Below are 18,290 nucleotides of genomic sequence, written 5' to 3'. Positions count from 1 at the left end.
ATTTCTGTCTTGCAGTTTGATTTTTATTATTTATTTTCATGTTTTATTTTAAATACCTAATAAAATCTCATTTTTGATACGAGCCTACATTTCACAATCGCGCGAAACTTGTGTGAAGCTACTGTCATCATTTATATTGTAAACGTTTTTATTAGTTAAAACTAAATTAAAGTACATATCAAAATGGATGAAGTAGAATCTAGCACTTCTGTGGATCCTAAATCCAAGTCAGGAGAATCTGGAAAGTCGGGGGGAGCTGGAAAATCGACTTCCTATGAGATGCCTTGGTAAGTGACCTAACCTTGGTCCCATTAGCTATAAAATTTGTTGGTAGAAATTCTAGAATTGGGTCCAAAAAAGGGAAGGCGATCAGTATAACAAAAATGCACCTGCACTTCAAGGACAAGGATCCTTTGTATAAAATAACAGTATGTGAAAATCTTGAAGCAGCACTTGCTCTGGAAGAAGAGAAGAAAGGTGAAAATAGAAAGAAGCCAATAATTCATGCAAATGTGGTTTTAAAAAATCAGTCAAATGTTGTGGGTCATGTTGTTGATTTCACGTCAACTGTCATGGTGACATATGGAGCAGCCATCTGCATTTATCACATAGTAAAAACTAAAACTTCACACAACTCTTTTAAAAATTTTATTTCCAAACCTTCATAGTTCTTGAAGATGTAGATGATGGAACAATAGACAATAGAGGCGCACGGCCAATATGGGAGACTCTCCAATAGGGGAAACAATCTCCCACATTGGAGACTTGCTTTGCAAAAGGACAAAATAAACAACACCAACAAAAGCATGATTTTTCTACCCAAAATTTTGTCTCACTGAGGTCAGAAGCCCATTTGTTTTGTGTGCACATGATTGACAACAGAAATCCTTATCAAAACAAAAGTAGACGGTGAATTTTTAAAGTAGACAGTGAAAAGGGGTAATTTGTCATGAGGAATCTGCTTATCACATTTTTATTTGCCGCCAAGGTAATCCTTTTGCCGCAAATGTAAACAAACGAAATTAGTCACCAAAACTGGAGACTGTCTCTGAAATTGGATACCCAAATTCTTTACAAAAGTCTCTGATATTGGAGATAATTTCCCACATTGGAGACGGTCTCCAATATTGGCCGTGCGCCTCAACTGATAGAGGTTCATGCTCTAAAGCTCTTTGAATTGTCCTAAAAAAGACTGTTGGTATGGAGGTATGAAGAGGTGATGAAGTGCTTAGTGGGAATTGAAAGGATAGAAAGAAATAATAAATAATGATATATGTAGGCCTTGAAATATAATTTGTATGTTAGTCAATTTCAAAATCAAATTGATGTTAATGTTTTATCCAAGTACCAGATTTCTCTGTCAAAATTAATACCTCTCATGGTTTTTAAAATATAGTAAGATAAAGTTTTAAGTGCCCTCAAATGGGTTAGGAAGTTATTCCTGTTGATTGTCGGTCTTATTTAGTTTGATACACTGTTGATAGATTACACATATATGTTTCTTTCTGATCTTATCCTTATTTAGGGTTGAAAAATATCGTCCAACATCCCTCTCTGATGTTGTTGGAAATGAAGAGACTGTTTCGAGATTAGAAGTTTTTGCCAGAGAAGGGAACGTTCCAAATGTCATTATTGCTGTAAGTATTTGTGTCCTTTGAGATGGAATTAAAGTACAGTTGCCTTATAATCAGCAGACATGTGACTGTATTCTAAATTCCAGTTTAATTTTAAGGCTTAGGCTAGTCTAAATCTGTGCTATGTTATGGAATAAAAAATTGACAAAAAAGTATAAATTTGCAATTTATGTTTCCTATTAGATTGGTTCTATTTTTTTCATGCTTCAGTACCAAAGTTGACAAAAAAGTATATTTTTGCAATTTATGTTTCCTATTAAATTGTTTCTATTTTCATGCTTCAGTACCAAAGTAGAGTACCCAATTTACTGATGATTTGAACATTTATTTTTGGGATGACTAGGAAATGTCTTGAGGGAGGGAGACTGATTCATTCCCTTTCCTGTCTTAGAACTGAATTCTAAACCATGATAAAATACCACTCATTGAATTAGATTACAATAGAGCAAAGTTATCTTTTGACTCATTGCTTGAAACTTGTAAATATAATATAATCAAATAGCATAATATCCTAAGATTATTATCATTCCTAAGATGTTATTTCATGATTTGTTAAATATTTTCCTCAAATGTTCTTCTTCTGTGTTGTTGTATTTGCTGAGTAAATAATAATGATCATTATAATAATATTGATCTTACTAATCATGATAAAAATGATGCTGATGATTATAATAATGATACAGTGAAATGATAATATCAATATTCACATATCATGCACCCTTTAACATCTCTATGTGCTTCCAAACTGACTTTGATATTATTACCCTGGCTTTCACCTTGCAAGCCTTTTGCAATGCTCAAGCATAATGTAAATGATGATGATGATGCTGGTTTTGGTGGTGGTGATGTTTATGGTGGTGATGATGGTGGTGATGATGATGATGATGATGGTGGTGGTGGTGATGGTGGTGGTTATTGTGATGATGATGGTGATGATGATGATGGTGGTGGTGGTGGTGGTGGTGATGATGATGGTTATGGTGATGATGATGGTGATTGATGATAATGATATGGTTATGATGAAAATTAAATTAATACAAAAACAATCATATCAAGGTGATCATCATCATAATGAATAATTATAAATAGAGAACCATGTTAAATGTGTTATTTGTTTACTCATAAGGGACCTCCTGGAACCGGTAAGACTACCAGTATTCTTTGTTTAGCTAGGACAATGCTGGGATCATCATTCAAAGACGCTGTATTAGAAATGAATGCATCAAATGAAAGGTAAATATCTTCATTGGATAAACCATATTATCTCTATGGTTTAAGTCTAGCTAGAGCATACAATACTATGTGTGATCCACTTTTCGAAATAATTTTTAGTAACATTTGATATGAATTTTCCAATTTGTATTTTTTCACAGTTGATGTTTTGAATAAATATAAATATAAAATTTAAACTTCCAGGCTATTGCTAGCCTCTCCGAAGTAATAAAAGCAAATTCATTTTCAAGTCAAAAGGCTTCGAATTAACCTACTATTTGAATGCAAGAAAAGGTCAAATTACTTAGTCTTTACTATGAGGACAAGGCTTGTAGTAAAGCAGATTTAAATAGTATTTCTAGTATTATTTCAGCTTCAAATAAGACAATTTTACTTGTTTGAATTTACATTTTAATGCAAAATGTAATTTGAAAATTATGAAATCACAGTTGGAACTTAGTATGCAGCAGGCTTTTATGAGCAAAATCTTTGTAATGAGAGAATTGCAATGCACTTAAACCAGGTCTTTATATAGATGAAAGCCTTATCTTTATGGGAAAAGGAAAAGAATAAAGAAATTCAATATTTTTGTTTGTCAGTTAAAAGGTGAAGCAAAAATGAATATAATTGTTTTAATCATTACTTCAAGTAAGATCAGTCTTCAGTTGATTAATTGTTTCATTTCATTATACTTGTAGAGAATATTCTTGATGATTTACAGAAATAAGGTGATAAATGCTTTATCGCTTTAATTGTTAATTGTTCATAGAAGAGTGTCATTACTTGAAATCACTTGACAGCTGGGCGATTCCACACTAGAACTTCAAAAATGTCATAAATTTCAACATGCTTTCAATAAGTCATAAGTAGTGTAATATTTTACTATGATACCTAAATTTTATGAAAACTATGAGTTTTAACCAAAACTGAAGACAGATATAGTTTTTTGGGGGGAGAACAATGGAATTTTAAATTTTCAATAATTTTGCTCATTGAATAGTCAAGTACAAATTCCACCTGAAACAATTATTTGCAAAGCAAGAGAAGATTGAAAATATTGCAGGTCAATAGAATAATATATCATTGATGGTTCCAAATAATATCTACAACATTTTCATGATCCATAATAGGGGCAGCCCTGATTTTTCCGAACCTATTTTTGGCAATGTCCCGTACGACACATGACAATGCAAAAGTTTTTCCTACAATTTTATTTTTGATGATGCAATTTCATAAAATGAGTTTCTCTTTGTTTGACCCATGGGTGATCAATTTATCCCATAAGGATCTAATTACTGCCCTTCATTTTTCAATTATTGTCCTATTAAAAAATGTCCCGTACGACACACAATATAATAATGCATTTAATTGCAGGATTTGAATTCAGAAACCATAAATAGTAGGCATATTTAAATTCATTTAATTTATTTAACATTAAGTGAACTGAAAAAGTACTTTGTTTATCTCCACAGAACATGAAATAGGTGATTCTAAACATTTTAATTGATTTCATGTAGGCTTATTCTTTTGTGAATCCCTTCAGCTAAACTGGTGATTTTCACTGATCAGAGCAGGTTAATTTCTTTTCATTGAGCATGAAAAGAAAACTTTTATAATTATTTCAACCTAGCCGGGAAGATGACTCCCTCTTGCATGCTAATGTGGAATTATTATAAGATGTAAAAAAAAATACATATCAATCATCATGATCATCTATTTGGACTTCCCTTGATGATCACTATTTTTTATATACAGTATTGAAACTCCTTACTTTTTTCAAGTTGTAAATAAAATCTGGAAAATAAGACAAACCATATGGTTTCATGAAATGCAGATGGGTTTGAAAAAGTAGAACCGCATTTCTTTAGAAAAGAAAATTGTGACCAAAAAAGCAAAAAAGTGACAGTTGTGACATATATCATGAAGATATACATTTTATATAAAAAATCATAACATCATCATTTTAGCCCCATAATTTATACAAAGTTTCATTCATTTATTGTTTAAATAATGTTTGGATATCATCAATTAGTTCCCTAAAATATAACTTCACACGAAACCTGAAGTTTTTCAACTCGTAAAAATGCTGTGAACACTTGTTCATTTCCCATCATGAAAAAAATTATAACATATTGCTCCCAATTTTATATATTGGGGTTACTTAATTGTATTGTCCTGAATGACTGCTTATTAAAAGATTAGTCATAAATAAGCAAGAATTTAGGGGTAATGCTCCTTCTGATTGATAAAAAGTTCATGTTTATTTATTCAGGCTGCCCAGTACAACACGCAAGTGCCTGTACAACACACAAGTGACCCGTACGACACACATGTGTCCAGTACGACACAGAAGTGTCCTGTACGACACACAATTGTCCCGTACGACACATTATTTTGTTTATGATATATTGACAGAAATATTCACCTAATAGCGGTTTCTAACCTAATGAATGTCTTAGTTTGATGGGATTATCATTATCATCAACCAAATAATGTGATTGAAGAAGTCAAAGTGACATAAAGTAAGAAAGTTTGGCTTCAATTTAGAGATGTCCCGTACGACACATTTTGAATGTCCCGTACGCCACAATGTTCTCGAAAATTATAATTTGCTTTATTTATTCATGAATGTTTATTTTGCTTTCTTTTATAAATGTGTTTGTTCTTGGGTAATTGAGTGTCAATTTGAGTTCAGTTTCTATGAAATTTATCTGCCCAACTCACAGACTTTTGAGTACAAACTTGAGGTTTCTAAAAAAGCCACTTTTTCTGCGTCCGTACGACACATTACTATTTTTAATCTGTATTATACAGGATGTGAATTCAAGTCATGTTAAGTCTTGGTTTTTCTTACACTCTGGTAGTAGTTGATGCCCACCTATAGTTACTGGAATATTTTTTGTTTTTTCTTGTCAAAAACTGTCAAATGTTCTCTAAATGTCCCGTACGACACGTATGGAATCACCCAGCTGATCACCGTAGAATATAATTCACTTACAATCAATCAATATTATTTTAAACACATCCATAATATCCACTGATCATAATCCATGTTTGCAATTACATGAAGCATATTGAAAAATAATAGCATCTTGCTGAATAAACATGGATTCAAATACACTCAAATCTTTATCTTTCTTTTTGTCATTAAAGAGGAATTGATGTTGTGAGGAATAAGATCAAGATGTTTGCACAGAAGAAAGTCACATTACCAAAAGGAAGGCATAAGATCATCATACTAGATGAAGCAGACAGGTAAAAAACACTCTTAAGATCGTAACTCTATACATTGGCTGGTAACAACATTTTTAAGAAAATTAAGTTCTTTAATAATGTGTTGCTAGAGTTTTTGTTTCCAAATGGGACAAATTTCTAAAAATCGGGGCATGTTGTGAAGTATACAATATATTCCATTATTACCCAAAGATATGTGTTTGTGTGTGACCATCAACATGTGATCTTGTCATGGAGGCCTATGTCTGATAATAAATAGTGCTGTAATCATTATGATTCATATTGGGAAAGAATAAACTCACTTCAGCTTTAAAGGTTGGTTATTAGCCATTTAGTCATTGAATTAAATATTACAAAGAGGTTTTATTCTTTCTCAAACCTGATTCAAAATACGTTTTGTTTTTCTTTATAGTATGACAAGTGCAGCTCAGCAAGCTATGCGAAGAACAATGGAAATCTTCTCTAAGACAACACGATTTGCCCTTGCTTGTAATGCCTCAGATAAGATTATAGAACCAATTCAGTCAAGATGTGCAGTACTGAGGTATTCCCGACTTAACGACTCACAAATATTAAAGGTGATTGCTGGTACTTCTATCTTCTCTTCAGTTTCATTAAAGAATTAATATTGTTGGTTTATTGTCAGTTGTTTCACTTCATTTTCTGATATCATCAACAATGAAATGGAAATTAATGAATTTTTGCCTTTATTTTTTTTATATCTTCCTTTCTTTGCATGCCCCTGCCATTTGATAAAGGGAAATGCTCTCTTAATCTTTTTCTATAATGAATAAAGAATGGTGATGATGATGCAAATTTTATAAATGCTGATTATTCTTTGAATAATGAATCATTTCTTTTTTTTCCTTCCAAATCTATTTCTCTGTTTCACGGTTTGTTTGTATGAATATGTAAATGAAATGAAGTGAAGTAGAGTTTGATGTCTTAGGATGGTGTGTAAATGATAGATCATCTGAATGATTTTGATCCTAATTAAAGATATTTCTTTCTTACAGCGATTACTAGAGATATGTGCAGCTGAGAATGTTGATCATGCTGAGGACGGTTTAGAAGCTATTATCTACACAGCACAGGGTGATATGAGACAGGTATGGCAATCAAAGGACACCCATAGTATAAGCATTTAGTGAACGTATCCTAACTGATCTTCATTCAAATATCTTGCCTTCATCCAATCAGATGCATGGATTTCAGTAGCTTTTAACAGACAAGGTTCCCAATGAAAAGCCCTCCATGAATGACTTGGTCATAAAAAGATTACTGTCAATTTATTTTGAAAGAGCATTCTAGACACAACTTTAGTCCTCAGGAGCACAATACTCAATAATAGCTACATGGCCTCCTATTTCAAACATGTTGCAATATATTAATATATTGATTTAGATGTTTTGATTATAGAATCTATATTTTCCCACTCTCAGTGTATTTGTAAATTTTACAATGTATAGGTAAAATGTCAATGGTGAACCGTAAACCTCTACGAAATAAACTCCACCAAACCTACAAAGATCATCTAAAATGTCAATATTGCACCAGAATTGTTATCTTCATTACTTACAGTTTTGCTACATATAATGTGAAATTTCTTGCTATGTATACCACTGCATACATTGCACCTTTTTATCTGTGGATTGTATGCAATTGTACTATTGAAATCAAATGAAATAAAAGAGATCCTTATTTAATGGAAATTGAATTTCAGAATTTGTTAAACTTGATACCCATCTCATTTCACCAGAAATATCCATAATCGTAAATCAGCTAAGAGAGAGTGGGAAATTCGAAAATATTGATAAAGTAAGAAAATACATATCTTTCATATGAATGCATTTTAGTCTGTTCTTCCAAACATGGAGTAACTCCATAGAAACATCTCTGTCTGCATGTGATTTATTGCTATCTTATATATTTATTAGTTAAAAAAACTAATTGGATAATGTAGATCCAGCTTTCATTTGAAAGATTTATCATCCTCTCAACATTTGACAAATCTACATTTTATGCTTCTTTAAAGGTATGATCTCTATTTCTATATTTTATTTGTTATGAACAGGCTATCAACAATTTGCAGTCAACTTATGCTGGCTTTGGCTCAATCACTAGTGAAAATGTCTTCAAGGTAAAAACAGCATTTGCTTGTCGTACTATTATTAACCAATCATATTCAGGTAGCCACTTGTAAAATTTCTTGATAGTTTTACAAAACAAGGGAAATATGTGTTTAAAGTGTATCGATTGTTATATATTTGATTCTCTTACCCAGACATGAAAATAATATCAGAATATTTTATTGTGAGGGAAACAACAATGTAATATTATAGATCAGGACCCTTTCGTATGAAGAGTAGTGATAAATTTGAATTAATGTAAAATTGCAAATTTATAGGTTACTTCAGATTAATCACAATTTAAAAAGTTTGGTTTAAAGCTATCACAACTGTTTGTTACATTTGTAGGCCATGATTTAAAGGGGTGGGCCAGGCTGAAAATATTTATATCTTAATACACAGAGTAGAATTCACTGAACAAAACGCCGAAAATTTCATCAAAATCGGATAACAAATGATAAAGTTATTGAAGTTTAAAGTTTAGCAATATTTTGTGAAAACAGTCGTCATGAATATTCATTAGGTTAGCTGATGATGTCATAACTCCACTTTCCATTTTCTTATATGTTATTACATTTACTTTCTTCTCTTAGTTTGTTTAATGCTCTAACATACATACTTATGTCTTTTGCACATTATCAGTTGTTCCCTTTTTTCCCCACTCTTGTGCACCAGTTTATTATGCCTTTCTTTGTTACCTGTTTGACCCACCTCTCACTAATTCTCTTGTTAGTCATCTCTTCCTCATACCCTCTATCACTGTTTTGTTCCAGATCCTGTTTGATGTTGCCTGCCGCTTATCTTAATCCCTCTCAGCTTGAGGTCTTTCTTTGGCCTTACTTACAATAACTTCCCTTTGTGTCTGCCTACTCCTTTTCTTTTATCCCCTTCATTAACCTGATTGGTCATCTCTTCTCACTAATGCCCCTTTTGTCTCCTTGTTTCTACTGTTGCATTGCTGTTGAATGTCTGTGGTCTATATTATGGTTGTTCCAGTTTATAAAATAATAATACCAACATGCTTATATAGCGCATATCACTGCCAAATGCGTCCCTATGCGCTTCATTGGATACTATTACCCTGGCTTTAGCCCCGCAGCCTTTTACAGCGCGGTGGCATTTCAAGGAATAAATTCCCGCCAGGTACCCACTTACCTCACCTGGGTCGAGTGCAGCACAACGTGGACGAATTTCTTGCTGAAGGAAATTACGCCATGGCTGGGATTCGAACCCACGACCCTCTGTTTCAAAGTCCGAAGACTAATCCACTGGGCCACAACGCTCCATATATGTTTGTCATTTTGCCTCCTCTGCTAGGATCGAAAGCTTAGGCCCCTCTTGACTCTCTAATTTACTCCATTGGCTCTCTTTTTTTTAGATAAGCAGTTTTCAGCAGCTTCTTTCTGCCAGTTATTACATAAAACCATATTTTTTTATTATTTCATACTTGTGTGAATAATATGTCTCCCTTATAATGAAATAAGTTGCAGCAATGAATATCTATTGCACTAAATCAGTTGTCAATTCAATTTTTCTAGTTCTTGGAGGAAAAAAATTGAATAAACCTAATTTCATATAATAAAATACAAAAGAACAAGTGGAGACGTGACATCATCAGCCCACCTTATGAATATTCATGACGACTGTTTTTACAAAATATTACTAAACTTTACAATTCAATAACTTGTAATACTTTCAGCCTGGACCACCCCTTTAATTAGTGTACAGTTAGATCTGGTGATGTGTATGATAAATCTTAAGATCCATGAAAAAAAATTGCTTGATTCTTCTTCTGAGTACGCTTTGTAGAGTATAGTTGTACTAGATAGTTGAGGTCCCAATTAAAAGAGCAAGCACATGATATTGAATACAGTTGAAGAACTAATCTATACTTGATGTGATAATCCCTTTGGCATCTAATATGGAGAGCTATATTGGGATGACAGAGAGATAAAATTCGAAATTAAATTAAGATGCATTGCAATGTCTTCTATTCCATCTGTAGGTCTGTGATGAGCCCCACCCTCAACTAATCAAATCAATGTTAGATCATTGCATAGAGGGCGACATTGATAAAGCATATGAAATAATGCATCATATGTCTCACATGGGCTACTCTGCTGATGATATCATCACTAATGTCTTCAGGTCATGTAAGACTCATCAGATGGCTGAATATATCAAATTAGAGTTTATTAAGGTAAGATGTGTATTGAAGTAGTATTATGATCACAGGGAATATACTATTCAGATGTAACTGGGGCCCATCGCATAAAACTTTTCCATGAAAAACTGGCAAATTTTTTGCCAGAGTTTTTTAAATGTGTAATTTTCAATGGCATAGTTTTGTTTGCCATAGTTTTTATGGCAAAAGTTTTATGCACAGGTCTCTGGTGTTACATAGAATCTTGAGATATATGTTGCACATTGGCTCTTATGCTCAAGTCATTATCTAAATTTCCCCGGCTGACAATGCTGAAACTGAGATTTTAAAAATGTCTATCGAGGTAACTTTATGAAAGTTATTAGTTTCTATTACATTTCTAGGGTCAGGAAATTATAAATCACTCATTGTAAATTGAATTACTGTGATTTCTGATATAATTGATAATGTAAAGTGGAATGTATTTATTAGGAGGAATATTATAATGATGCTTTATATTGTGTAAAGTTTGCTTTATTTAAATTTTAGATATCCAGAGTATCATGAATTCCTTTTGATCTCTTAAACAATTGTATTTTTAAGTAATCACTGATTCAACTTTTGGATAACAGAAGAATGTCATTTCTTTCCAATTCAATGCATTCATATGAGTTAAATTCTCTCTAATTTTAAAGTGGTATTTTCATTTCTGCTCCCAGCCCCCCCCCAAAAAAATGATCAGTGAGAAATGATAGTCAAAATTCATAAATTCATTTGATGAATATTACTCACTTGTGTATAGTCAACCTGCATGTAACACCAAATCTTCACTTTTGGTCACATACCCTAATTGTGTGCACCTCGTCTGGCTACATCCTATCTTACTTCAAAATCTCACCTCTGCCTCTCCCCCATTTTTTCTCAACATTGTAAAATTTCTTTCAAGTTTTATGTTCCACCTTTTAAACCTTCAAGTTAAAGAGAAATTCCAGTAGTTGCAGTAAACATTGATTTCATGAGAAAGTCTGTAAAACAAGGCTTAATTGTCAGTATATCACAGAGGATTGAGATCTGGTACAGTTACATTAACTGAACTTTGTGAATCTTGAAATCTACGCTGAAAAATATTCACACTGAAGATCACCAACACAGATAAGCGCATGTGGGACAATGTATAATTATTGCTTAGAGCGTCGGGCCCGATGCCCTACCCGAATCCTGTGCTTATTTGCTTATTTCTCAGCAATTACACAATTTCTTCCAGAATTCTTTGGCACATGTGTTTCATTTATACAAACAGTTTGGTGGTCATTTCATTGGATTCTGTACGAACTCATTTTGATATTGTTACCAAAACTAGCATTTACCTTTAAACTTGTCACTTCTTTTGACTCTGATGACATTTCTCCAAACATCTATGATAAAAATGTTTATGCTGACTTTTTCAGGAAATTGGAATGACACACATGAGGATTGCAGAGGGAGTGAACTCCATTCTTCAACTCTCTGGTCTCTTAGCAAGGCTGTGCCAGAAAACAGCCACCCCCTCTGAAAAAGCTTGATCTCATTCAGCACCAGTTACAAGAAAACAAGCTTCAAAGAAAGTCAACAAAATAGACTTGTGGAAGAAGATAAAGGACTGTTACACAAAACTTAGACATACATTTCCTATTTCATCCACTATAAAGAACAGCTTCTTGTATGAAATGGTCAAGTATTTGGAAATAAAGCAAAAAGAAGGAAAACAACTACGAAATGACTATAAAAAGGGGAAGTTGGTCATTATGAAATATACGTCATTATGAAATAAAAGCTCACTATTAAATGTATAAGGATGTCATATAGTCTTATCATTATGTCATAATTTGTCCTTTTATCTTTTGACGAAAATCATTCTACATTTTAAGAATCTAATTGGTCCAAGGTTTTTGTTTGTAATCAGGTGACGTAAAAAGTCTCCAGCCCCTTACTTCATATCCCAATGGCTTTGACGACAATCTGTTGATGAGCTGTGTAGCAGCGTATGTGAATGATGCTGTATGGTTACAACGTATCAAATTTTAGAATGTAATGGATCATGTGAATCAAGAAATGTTATTCATCTCTTAATTCTTGTGAATATCTTTGACCCTGTTTCACAAATCTTGTTATCAATTACAAGCTACTGGTATAACATAGTGTATGATGCTATATGATTGGCTGGGAGCCATTTATCATTGAATTCAAGCATTTGTTTTATAAGTTTGATAATAGGTTTTCATGAATCAGGTCTTTGTTCCTGTAATGTATTATGTTACACTGGTAGGTTTGCATTTTAAGCTTAATGTTGATGATAAAAGTCATCATGACATCAATTTATTTTCATTCATTACAGCCATCAAAGCTTTATGAGTAACATAGTCTATTCCATCATAGTCTGTTGGATTATCTCATCTTCACATAAATTTGAATAGCTTAGCAAACCTTTTAAATCAAAACAAAATGGTTCTTTATTGGTATTTCAGATTATACATATTACATTTAATGTGATTTCTGAGAATCCATTAAGTGTTAGACATTTCCAATGTGTCATTCCTGTCAAAATAAGTTTGCACTTGTGGTGTAGGTGTCAGAGAATGGTGCATTATGGGAATGGGATAATACTGATAATGTTGCATTATGGGAAATAGATAACACCATATATGTTGCGTTTAAACCCTTTATTAAAGAGTGATTTATCATGTCTTCCAGTCTATTCCTTATAATAAAATAACCCATGAATTTGTATTTGTGCTTAATGCTAGATTCTTCTAAAGATAATAAGAAACAAATATTAACATGTTTAGCTTTCTGCCCATTACAAGGAGTTTGTTTCATAAAGCTGTTCAGACATTACGCATGACTTGAAAGACTGGTGACCCAATCTTGTGCTAAATGATACCTCACTTTATAGTTGTCTTGGCACCTAAGAACATGTTCCAGTTGTACTACTAGAGTGGAAAGTGAAGGGCTTTCTCAAACACCATCCAGTTAATATATCAGGGTTTAGAATAGTTACATGTGTGGGAATACTAAAATGAAATGCCAAATTGTATTGAGATCATGTCTGTCATGTCACTTATTATTAATAATATGGACATTTGTAATGTGCTGGTGTCCATCATGAAAAGATGCTCATTGCACAGCAAAGAAAAGAACTCTGAACTTAAGAGAGGGAAGAATTATATTTACATAAATCTATCATGAATAACCAAGTTTAAGAGCATTTTTGAAAGTGGTAAGACAAAAAGAAATAGTGCGGATGCCTTTTGGAAGTTTATTACAATAGGAATGGCCCAGCATATTGAATTGATCATCCCCCTGAATATTTAGATTTTTTTTGCTTTTGTCTGTATGCAGTTTGGAAATCTTAAAGTTTTGAAGTTCACCTCAATTTCTACCCTGCTCAAAATGAAAGAAATCTGTCATGTAAGGAATGAATAAGGGGACACATATTGGACACACATATGTTTTGAAAAACGTCAATATCGTCTATCATTCCATTTACTGACAGACTCGCATGTAAATTTGATAAATCCTAAATGCACAGATGTCTACTATTAGGAGCATATTTTCAAAAACTTGTCAATCTGTTTCAAAAGAATACTATGTTTTAAAGATAGCATGTGTAAGAGCTGAGTAAATAATGTACCAGATTACAAAGATGTTTAATATGTAAACACAACTGTCATCATCAAAGCTGTAAATCATAGTTGTATCATATTTTGTAAATAAATGCTTACACAAGGAGCATGTTATCTATTTTTATCTTGATCAGGCATTGATTTTGTGTTATCTCCCCCATCCCCTTTCATTCTAGTATGACTTCCTCCGTCTTACATTTCACCCCATATCTTTCCAATCTGCCTCTCCTTAGGCTACCACCTCCTCTCCCTCTCTTCATAACCAAGCCATTCATTATCCTGTGTTGCTATCTTCCTCATAAGTTTAACACACTTTAGAGATCTATAGGTTTCCTTGTACTGATCCTTTTAACAGTATATATTCTTTATAGTGCAGCACCTGTCCATCCAAATGGTAACAAAAAACACACCAGGAGAATACAAATACAGAATCTTCTTTTAAACTCATTTGCTATTTTCATATTTTTATTAACAGAAATTTTGAATATGGATAATACACATTTAATCCTCTTATATGAATCTTACATTTACATACAGGTGAAAAAAAACTTGTACATTGAAACAAAACTCAAAATATAAATTTACACGGCTAAATCTGTCTTTGATTCCAAAACGAAACCATTATATATATCAAATCAATATGCATTTTATGCATAAAAGTTGAAATATTAAGCTTTTTCATTTTTCTAAATTGCTAATAACCCCAGGAATAATAAAAGACATTTTCAAATGTTTCAAAGAGTATGCTTGCCAAAGAAAATGAAAACAGCTATTATTTTAGATAAGCATACATAATACCAAGCATGGAAAAAACCTTATTGTTATCAACAACCATTTGAGTCTTGTTAAGATAGACATATAAACTGCTTTTTTAAATGACATTTTTCAACCATCATATCATTAAATCTTGATTTTGTTACATCAATTTTTGGCAGATATTTTTTAAAGCAGTATATTCAAATTTTATCAAAGATTAAAGCCTCTGTTATTAACAATGTCAACAAGACAAAAAAAATTGCTAATGATTTTTTAATGTTTCGCTACATTTGAAATAACACTACAATTAAAAGTAAACCAGAGGTATTGCAACAAAAATATTCTTAACTCTTACAAAATGCTCACTATATTCAACACATTACAAAATGAAATTTTGATAACATCTGATGGGTGACAGAGCGGTTACCAAAATACCTAAACAAATTATAAATAAACAAATAGATTGCAAAATATTTCTTGATGAATTGAAGACTGGAAAACAAAATGAATTTTGATTTATACTCAGGATTTTTTTAAATTGAAAATATATACCAAAAGATGTATCAATTTAAACATAGAATACAGTGTTGAAGACAGGATAACTTGCAAATTGAGACTAAAAATAACACTTAAGATAGAAAAACATCCTTAAACAATAGGGTTTAACAACTGATATAATGGGTTATTCAAATTGGATACACCTAAGAACTTTTATTATGGCACTTTTCATTACCAGTTTCACATGTGTTTCTAATGAAATATTTCATATACCCTAGTGCAAAATACATGTACGATTTGTGTTAAGAACAATTCAATTTCCTTTACACTCTCAACAAGAAACAAAAATCATTAAGAACAGGACAGAGTATGTTTTTTTTTACCTGGATTACAAAAAGATACATTAAAATGTTTTTATTAGCAATCTCGACTAATTTAAACTGAATGGAGTCTTTAGGCATATATTACAAAGCTCAATAATATGAATGCTGACAAATTCTATTAGAATGGTTTGACCAAAAGTAAATGAATAAAATAAGGAGGATTGATCCTTTATATTACTATCTTTCCATATAAGATTAATTTACTCTGGCTGAAAACAAGTTAAAGGTTTCGGACAATTGGAAATGATAAGATACAGCTAATTCACACACAGACCATTAATACATGAATCTTAGATAATACCATATATTGGAATTGATGATATCAGAGAAGAATAGATAAATCAATCCAGTAAAAATACATCAATTACAAGTTAACATGCAAATGCTCCTTTGTTGTTGTCGATATATTTTTGTATCTGTAGGTTGAAATATACATTAATAATTAAAAAAACTTCTTGTTCAAATTGTCACATAAACCTGTGCCATACTCTAATCCATTTTGGAGGTATTGTGGCCCCACTCTGATCCCAGCCACATTGCAACCGGACAAACTACAGCAATCATTCTAATAATATTTATGCTGCATGAGAACAAAAAAATACCTAGTGTCACTTTAGACTATTTTTTGCCACATTGCATCTTTATTACCTTACTAAAAGGTTTTTGTCATGAAAAATTGTGAGTCTACATAATGTATTTCAGTAGTAGAGTGGCAGTTTGGTTTAACTAACTGATAAGAAAAGTAAGAACACCAGTTAGTTAGAAACCAGAGGACTGATGGCTTAAGATCCAATCCAAAGGATGTGATACTGAGAGTATTAACACATCTACCTGGTTAAACTCTGGTCAGCAGATTACCAAACCACTCCTCTTTTTCACATACTATTTTTTTTTTGCTTCTTCATATTCAATTATATTACTAACATCTTAGTATTTATAATAGCAGAAGTAGTGATAAGAATGGAGTGTGTGTTCAATGTATAAAGATTGTGGTCTGTTTACAAAAGATCAGAGAAATTGCAATCGTCAAATCTATGTACATTGTCCTGCCTCTTGAAAGCTGAATAATAAACCAATTAGCTATGCATTGCTTTGCTCACAGCTGCAAATGATATACTATATATGTAACATATCTACATCCACATGATACAAGCTTTGTTGAGTGATAAAGTCAATATTTTGAAGGATATTATATGAGATTACTTTCTGTAGAATTCACATTTAGCATAAATACTAACCCATACAAGCTTTTACAGGTGCAAATGAAAAAAGGACTGGATATCTAAGCATGCTCAAGTCAAAGCAAAATGCTCAGACATTTACCATCCAGGCTTTTAAACATACAACACACACATGTTTTAGTAAAATATATATTTAGGACACATCCTTTATGAATATATTCAAGTTTCTTGAGCAGATCGAACCATTTTGCACATGAATATATAAAGATTACATAGACATCCAATTTTAAGATAATCAGTCTTCACAACGCATTAACATTACCATAGTTACATTATGTTTATTATATTTACTCTTAATTATATGATTTTTCTTAAACAACTACTTACTGACAATACATGTTTTTTACCCTATATGCTATTTCCTTGAAACAATAAGATTTTCTGCTCAAACGTACATTTAGTAATAGAATATTTCAGATCTCAAATATATCTTAATGATGGCAAAGGGTAGCATTTTCTGGGGATTAAATCAATTAGTTACTTTTCATAGAATCACAAGATAGTTAATGACAATTTTTTTTTTACTTCTATTCTCATTAATTGTATCTGTACCAAAATACATAGCATTTTCTGCACTACTTTGCCATATGAGAATAAATTCTTAAAAATGTAGATTGATGCTGCATTACCAATGTAATATTTTCTTCTGCACTAAGTTCCTCATCAAATGATTGATGAGCATTAATATAATGCCATCAACCTACAGAAAGGCACTTTATATATACACCACTGCAGCTTCAGTTTTGTTTCTCAACTGCCAACCAACAAAATGCTTGATGTTTCTTTAGTATTTGGCAAAACCAGAATTGCTTATGATTGTAAGATTGACTTCTGTATGTCACATTACACTGCTAATCCATGTATATATTGTATTCTATGTTCAACATTTTAAAGGGGTATATTAGCTTCCTCTGTTGAATGACAGAAGCAGCGAATCAGAGATTATGTGTTTTAAGACAAAATCAAGTTTTAGCTTGAATTGGTTATCTTCATGATGACCTTTTCATACCAATTTTACCAGCTGTACATGTAATGGTTTTTATTTCCACTTTCATTTAACATGCTATGAAACTGATTTGATATAAGCATTCTCTCATTCAGAAATGAATGCTTACAAGAGCAAAATAGATATCATTTTATATATTAATTTGGGGAATATTTACAAACACTTAATTCTTTACAAGATTTAAGTGTGGGGATAAATGGGGAGTACACAAATGTTGCTCATACAACCTCACTTTAAATTGAAATACCTTTAGACATTTACATTCATAACTTAGATTTACATGCTATATAGTAGGACATTTCAGCTGAAATGAAGGACATACTGACAAAGGTGACAAGGTTACTGTCCAAGAACATCCCAATGAAAAATTGATAGGACAAAGTAGAAGAAAT

At 32.1% G+C, this 18,290-nt stretch overlaps 1 protein-coding gene across 1 annotated transcript; it reads left to right on the top strand.

The window, feature by feature from the left end:
- Nucleotides 1-94: 94 nt before the first annotated feature.
- LOC121409292 (replication factor C subunit 2-like) lies at nt 95-17,407 on the top strand. Its single transcript, XM_041601204.1, has 9 exons — nt 95-287; nt 1,526-1,637; nt 2,761-2,867; nt 6,000-6,101; nt 6,493-6,658; nt 7,097-7,189; nt 8,155-8,220; nt 10,215-10,409; nt 11,801-17,407. Exons 1-9 carry the CDS (start codon nt 184-186, stop codon nt 11,912-11,914), a joined length of 1,059 nt encoding a protein of 352 aa, XP_041457138.1. The 5' UTR covers nt 95-183; the 3' UTR covers nt 11,915-17,407.
- Nucleotides 17,408-18,290: the final 883 nt, after the last annotated feature.

This window comes from Lytechinus variegatus, chromosome 2 (genome assembly GCF_018143015.1).
Source record: "Lytechinus variegatus isolate NC3 chromosome 2, Lvar_3.0, whole genome shotgun sequence".
NCBI lineage: Eukaryota > Metazoa > Echinodermata > Echinoidea > Temnopleuroida > Toxopneustidae > Lytechinus > Lytechinus variegatus.
The sequence above is the reverse complement of the archived record's forward strand: the minus strand, read 5'-3'. Positions and strand labels throughout refer to the sequence as shown.

Bases quoted from the DNA above. Each gene is read 5' to 3' on its own strand.
- LOC121409292 (XM_041601204.1), top strand. From the start codon at position 184: ATGGATGAAGTAGAATCTAGCACTTCTGTGGATCCTAAATCCAAGTCA. The intron at 7,190-8,154 runs GTATGGCAATCA...TGTTATGAACAG, and splicing joins CACAGGGTGATATGAGACAG to GCTATCAACAATTTGCAGTC. The intron at 8,221-10,214 runs GTAAAAACAGCA...TTCCATCTGTAG, and splicing joins CTAGTGAAAATGTCTTCAAG to GTCTGTGATGAGCCCCACCC.